Below are 7,702 nucleotides of genomic sequence, written 5' to 3'. Positions count from 1 at the left end.
AAGTGAGCTGCTCAAGATGCAGATTTGATGCATAGACCCGGATGTTACAGATACTAGAAAGAGCAACTTAGACGTAGCTTGTATTATAACTGAAAGCGAAGTGACCTAAAGGTAGATAATGCAGGAGGTATACTACAAGAGCTAGGAGTGGCAGGGAAGGTAAGCCAAAACTCGAGCTAAAGAAAGTTTGAAGATAAGCCAGGTGAGCAGTTGTGGTTGTGCCATTCAGACAAGAAAAGGTAAACAAAAAGGTAGGTAGTTTAGTATATCTGTTGCGACCATCATTAGAACATCTGTGCGGCCTTGCGATGAAGATCGATGACATGATTGGGATGTCTGCTGTGACGATGACAAAACTCCTCTTCAGCCTGATGTCCTTGACGCACGGTCTGGTTGAAGGAGGTAAGACTGGGGCATAAGGAAGCAATCTGAGCAGCAGGGTGGTCATGGTGATAGATTTATTGAACTGGGCCTTTTCTTTTGGCTAATGATCGGCATTTGATTATCAAAAGATTCTCTGTATCAACTGGTCTCTGTTCATTCTCTCTCTCTCTCCCTGTATATATGTATATGCAGTATGTATATGTATATGATGTGGCCATGTATATATGTATATGTATATGATGTGGTCATGTATATGTATATGTATATGTATATAGTATATGTATATGTATATAGTATATGTATATTGTATATATATGTATATGTATATATGTATATGTATATATATATATATGTATATAATTATGTATATGTATATATGTATATGTATATATGTATATGTATGATTGTGTATGTATATCTATATGATGTGGCCATGTATATATGTATATGTATATGTATATATGTATATATGTATATGTATATATGTATATGTATATAATTACGTATATAATTATGTATATGTATATATGTATATGTATGATTGTATATGTATATATGTATATGTATATAATGTATATGTATATATGTATATGTATATGATGTGGTCATGTATATGTATGTATATGTATATGTATATAGTATATGTATATGTATATAGTATATGTATATGTATATGTATATAGTATATGTATATTGTATATATGTATATGTATATAATGTATATGTATATATGTATATGTATATGATGTGGTCATGTATATGTATGTATATGTATATGTATATAGTATATGTATATGTATATGTATATAGTATATGTATATTGTATATATGTATATATGTATATGTATATGTATATATATATATATGTATATAATTATGTATATAATTATGTATATGTATATATGTATATGTATGATTGTGTATGTATATCTATATGATGTGGCCTTGTATATATGTATATGTATATATGTATATATGTATGTGTATATATGTATATGTATATAATTACGTATATAATTATGTATATGTATATATGTATATGTATGATTGTATATGTATATCTATATGATGTGGCCATGTATATATGTATATGTGTATATTTGTATATGTATATGTATATATGTATATATGTATATGTATATATGTATATGTATATATGTATATGTATGATTGTATATGTATATCTATATGATGTGGCCATGTATATATGTATATGTGTATATTTGTATATATGTATATATGTATATGTATATATGTATATGTATATATGTATATGTATATATGTATATATGTATATGTATATATGTATATGTATATAATTACGTATATAATTATGTATATGTATATATGTATATGTATGATTGTGTATGTATATGTATATCTATATGATGTGGCCATGTATATATGTATATGTGTATATTTGTATATGTATATATGTATATGTATATGTATATATGTATATATGTATATGTATATATGTATATGTATATATGTATATGTATATATGGATATGTATGATTGTATATGTATATCTATATGATGTGGCCATGTATATATGTATATGTGTATATTTGTATATATGTATATATGTATATGTATATATGTATATGTATATATGTATATGTATATGATGTGGCCATGCATATATGTATATGTATATGTATATCTAATGTTACGCATTCCTCGAATAATACGTCATTGCATGGTTTTGAGTCGGTTGACATACAACTAATGTTGAAAGATTCGTTTATTGAGTTGTTTGATGAGCATATTTATGACATCATATTTCACATGTATTATGTATGAACCACTAAAGATGCGAAACTTACCTCGTGTACTTTCCGCTGTAATTTTTCCCCCCTCGATACCCTCACTCCATTTTATGATGCCCACGTTATCTATGCCATCACCGCCTGTGTGTTCTCTGCGCAGCCTTCCGCACGCACAGAGATGGAATGAAGCGATATGACCTCCCCACTGACGCATTTTATGCTTTACATTTTTGCTCATATTTTTGTAAACGGGAGGGGATAGTCTGACTTGTGCAGTTGCTATACAAGACCTCAAATTCAAATTCAATTACTGCTAAAATGGTGTTTGGTATCAATGTTTTGGTATCATCATATCATGGATTTCGCCCCTTTTTCCCCCCATCCGCTTCACTATCACACAAAGTCCTGCTCATTTGTGATTCTTTCACCAGTGGTGACAGAAACAACTAGACAGAAATAGCTATTTCACGTCATGATACAGCATGCTGTCCATCCAATTGTCTCTGAACAAATATTACCTTGGCTTCCTCGGTTCCATTGCTTGTACATCACCAAGGCTTTTGGCTAAATGACATCACGTATTGTACTTGGCTGTACTAAATGGCAATACCTTTCTTCACGCTTTTGAGACCTCACCCTCAACTATGTTGGGTCCTTGGGAGGTTAACACCTGTGGGTGTGGTGTGCCATCAATGGTGTTGACAGCTTGGATGACCACACCTGGCTGAGGCATCTGACATCCATAAATAGCAATAAAAGTGACCTCTGAATGTATATATACATATATATATATATATAAATGTATATATACACTGATATTTGGCTCATGAAAGAACTTGCGAGGAGACATATCATTATAGGAATTGCACGGACATTTGTAGATAACGGACAAATCAGAACAGGAATTGCAAGGACATTAGCAGACAAGGACAAACAGTTTTATGGGATGAGAACCTGGGACCCCAGCCTCACAAGCAATAGGCCTCAGATGTGAATGCTAAACAGATTAACCCATTTGCTGATAATTTATTAATTAACTACTCTCTTTTCAATCTCACCAGCGACTTGTGGTGGAGAAATCGTCGTGAAGAATTTGGGGTTCCTCACATCTCCGGGCTACCCATCAGACTACCCACCTCACGAGAGTTGCCACTGGACCTTGCGTGCTTCAGAGCCAGGGCAACGTTTGCTGCTCTCCTTCGACCCCTTGTTTGATCTCGACGTTTCCAACAATTGCAGGTAGAAAGTGTTTACTTATTTTGAGGTGTTAACCTTTTTAGTTGTGATCTATGCAATATTAGTTATCCTACACTAAAAGAGCCTACTCGTCGCTTTGCTGATGGACCAATTAGTCGTCATGTCTCTTGCTGCTAGAAAGGGGAGGGGGAGTGGAGGAAGGAGGCGAGAGGAAAAGGAGGGAGGGGAGAGATATACTGCGTATACATATTTTGGGGGTGAAGGGGGTTTTGACAGACCCCTCCATTTTGGGGGAGGGGAGAAGGGAAGGAGGACAAATTTACCAATGCAAAGAGTGCTTTAAGTTCAGCATTGCCCATGTAAAGAAGGAAATTGCAATACCCTCTGCCACCACCACCAGGTGGCGCCACACGGTACACAATTACATAGAGAATTCATGCCCCCCTCCGGCCCCCCACACACACCCAGACCTCTGCCACACACCCTATGTTACCACCCACACAAAGTTGTATTTGTTTCCCGAGTTTGGAGAATGTAACTTAAAAGATGTGGCCGTGCATAAGGAGCATTGTTGCTGCGACACATTATGTGAATCCAGACTGCGAGGGGAGACAACAACCAGATTGATCATCTCATGATAAGAGAGATGTGGGGAAGATCGTTTCCAGATACAAGTTAAAAAGAGGAGCAGACGTCTTTCGTGAACATCGACTACTGATTCCACATCTGGAACTGAAATTGAAGAAAGCAGGAACACACACCCAAAGGTGGAAGAGATTCGGTGCGGATACGCTCAGAGACGGGGGATTGTGTGAGAAATACAACATGGAGGCACAGAACAAATTTGCAGCATTAGAAGAAGGGATTGGTATTGATTTTGAAGTGATAGATGAAGCTTGTAAGTTCATTGATGATGTGTACAGAGAAGCTGTAGAGAAAGTGATTGGAGTTCGGAGGACTCAAAATAAATCGCGGATTTCCAGCCAAACATGGCATCAAATTTAGGAGAGGAAGAAGCTGAAGCAGAAACTACAAGGTTGCAAAACACAGAGGATAAAGGAAGGACTGCAAAAGAAATACATGAATCGAGACAAAGTTGTGAAGAAATCTGCAAGGAATAATAACATTTATTACAGGGACAACGTGGTGGCAGAAGTAGAGACAGCAGCGGACAAGGGAGACATGGCAACCGTTTGTGAGATCTCTATAGACAGTTAACCACAGACAGAATGGGAGGGGACAAGCCAGTGAAAGACAAACAGAAATATAGTCTCTTTAGAGGGGGAGTGAATGTCAAGATGAGCATATATGTAAAGATGGATGTAAAGATGGATGTAAAGATGGATGTAAAGATTGGCATTAGGTCTTTCTGTCTTCTACCGACTCCTCTCCGGCCTTGCCCCCCCCCCAGCTCTCTCTGTGCTCTGTCCCCCAAATGTTCCTACAGGTCGCACAAGATCTGCCTGCAACCCTCTTATGGTTAAACTGCCAAAATCAAGACTCTCTGCTCACCTTCACTCATTCATTCCTCTTTTCTCCCGCCTCTGGAACAAACTCCCACACTCTCTTCAATCCCTCTCCTCCCTCCACATCTTCAACCACTGAACAGCTGTTCACCACCATCTCTTATCTTCCCCCATCCAAAACCTTGATCTTTTCTACCCCCGGTAATTCACCCCAGATCCACTTTTCTGAAATACCAACTTCTGTCCTGGAAGCCCGAGCAGTGTCCATGTGTTTTTTTCACCTCTCCCACCTCACACTGTCTCTGTATGTCTGTCTCTGCATGTCTGTCTCTGCATGTCTGTCTCTGCAGCAGATCCATTCGGTAGTCGATTACCCACTATAAACCAAACTTGCTAGAGGTCTTGTGGTGTCATCAGACAAAGGTTGTAGCTACTTTCTTTGCCCGATCCCGCTCCTTCGCATGAGGTTCGGAAGATGGGGTGTCACGGCAGATTCCCGACTGCTTGTTGTATAACGACAAATAAGTTACTCGTGGGTGCTTTTCAATCCTTTTCGGCTTCTGTTGAGCTATGTTTCGCTTTTCAGAGCCGTTGGGGTGATTTGCTTTCATCCTCAGCTGCTCCAACACACTTCCTGATTAAAAACCCGCAACATTCCGCAGTGATACACGTGGTTAGTCCAATATTACGAATGAGGGGTAGATTTGCTGATCACACAATGAATCGTGGTGTGGATTTGTTCAACAATATTGCTTTGTATCGGCATTCGGCATTTCCACATTTTATTGTCATTCTTGATTCGTATGCTCACATTAAACGGAGTTATTCTTCCACTTAACCTGCTTTCTCTACTAACCTCTCCCCGTCATTTTGTAATCGTCTTGCGTATCGTCGTTAAACAAACCATCTCCTTCCTCTCCTCCCTCTCCACCGGCTTCATCATGTTACATTTTTTCCTTAAGTCGGAGCGTGCCTTTCGCACTGTGTTTAACACCACTCATAAATTGATGTGGTTTGCCAGCAAAGTGAGACTCAACACCATCACTACCACCACCACCACCACCACCACCACCACCACCACCACCTTTGGGGGGCGCCAGCTCAAAAGACTGTGTACCACGATTGGTCGCGTGGGATCCCTTTTTGCCTCGGTGCCCTATGAAATTGCATGGGTTGCATGGTCCTAACACTGCCATTGACTACAGTGGTCAGACTATTGTTTTGATGTTGTTTCCATTATTGTTTTTAGTGGTGTTGGTCTGGGTGTTGCACAAAACCACTGAGCAGAGAAGGAAAGGGATACCTTGGAGGAACTCTGTTTTGCAGGTGACATCTCCCTGATGTCACAATCCTTGCAAAACAGGCAAGAGAAAGAAAATACACGATGGAAGTGGGGCCGAAAATTAACATAGCCAAAACAGAAAGCATGAACATACATATCGCACATAACAACAAAAACAACAACAACAAAAACAAAAACAACATGTGCAACAATTGACCAAATAGAGAGGTTGACATGTTTACGTATCTGGGGTCCATTCGTATCTGGGGTCCATGTTTACGTATCTGGGGTCCATGTTTACGTATCTGGGGTCCATGTTTACGTATCTGGGGTCCATTCGTATCTGGGGTACATGTTTACGTATCTGGGGTTCATTCATTCATTCATTTCCATAGTTACCATAACAGGATGGGGTAGATGCAGATGTACTACAACAGATAAAAATGGCAAGGGGTGCATTCATGAGACTCGAGGAAATTTGGAAGTCGAAGAAGTACAACACAAAACTTGAAGATCTTTAAGAGCAACGTGACATCAGACCTCATATTTGAATGTAAATGTTGGAAATCACCAAAGAAATAGCAAAATAGCAAACAAACTAGAGTGTTTCATTTACAGCAGCCATAAGAAAATCTTGAGAATGTTGTGGCCTGACATGGTTAGTAAGAAAGAGGTTAAAAGGCCAACATGGGGGAAAAACATCATAGAAGAGATCAAAATTATGAGGTGGAGATGGATTGGTCACGTGTTGCACACGGAGAATCAAGATATACCGAAAAGAACAATATGCTGGGCACCTGATGGGAAGAGAAGGGTGGCATGTCCAACATACCGTCGACAATGAAATTAAAGGAATGAAGGTCACCTGGAATAAAAGCCTCGTGTTGGCTTAACGGTTAAGATGGCTCATGGCTTGAGATCTTCGGATCCTGAGTTTGAGCCTCTGCCATGACGTTGAATTAACACCAGGTGGGTTGACTCAGTGTGTCATCCTTCCAAGGTCAGCAGAATGAGTGCCAGCTGACTGGTAATAGGGGGCATTGCATCAGCCAGAAAATGATGCAGCCAAGCTGCCTCAGGGTGCATACGAACCACCACCACCTGGAATATAATTGGAACGTGGCCCCAAAACAGGTGAAAGTATTGACAGTTCATAAGAAGCTCCATAAGCCAAGTGGCATAATCTATATCTTACTATAATTCACCAAATGTCCGTCCGTCTGTCTGTCTGTCCGTCCGTCCGTTCGAAGGTACCGCAAAAACGGCTGAACCGATCGCAACGATATGTTGGGTGGGTAATCCTGGGACCCTCTGGAGTAAAATAGGCTATATTGTTTTTCCAATTTCAGCTGTGGTCTCCAGCATTTTCAGGTTTGGACTCCCACATTACGTTATTTTCCCGGGTACCGCACAAACGGCTGCACCGATCGCAACCTGACGAATGAAAACACACGGTTAAAAATAATGACCTGGGACAAAGACCTTTTATAAGGACATGGGTTGAATCCCTGCTTGAGAGAATGCCAACCCCCTCCCGCCATCACGGTCGTCTCTCCAACTCACAATCCCACGGGATATGCGGAAAGGACGACCCAAAACCA

At 39.5% G+C, this 7,702-nt stretch overlaps 1 protein-coding gene across 1 annotated transcript in view; it reads left to right on the top strand.

The window, feature by feature from the left end:
- Window positions 1-7,702, top strand: part of LOC137430044 (neuropilin-1) — a 90,988-nt gene that overhangs the window by 145 nt on the left and 83,141 nt on the right. The window contains exons 1-2 of the mRNA XM_068120537.2: window positions 1-402; window positions 3,218-3,395. The exon at window positions 1-402 is cut by the window's left edge and continues 145 nt beyond it. Of these exons, the coding sequence (XP_067976638.2) occupies window positions 309-402; window positions 3,218-3,395 (272 nt within the window). The 5' untranslated portion in view covers window positions 1-308. The remainder of the gene's footprint in view (window positions 403-3,217; window positions 3,396-7,702) is intronic.

Source organism: Myxine glutinosa, chromosome 1, assembly GCF_964187855.1.
Source record: "Myxine glutinosa chromosome 1, kmMyxGlut1.1, whole genome shotgun sequence".
Taxonomy (NCBI): domain Eukaryota; kingdom Metazoa; phylum Chordata; class Myxini; order Myxiniformes; family Myxinidae; genus Myxine; species Myxine glutinosa.
Note: the sequence above shows the minus strand (reverse complement) of the source record. Positions and strands in the feature narration are given on the sequence as shown.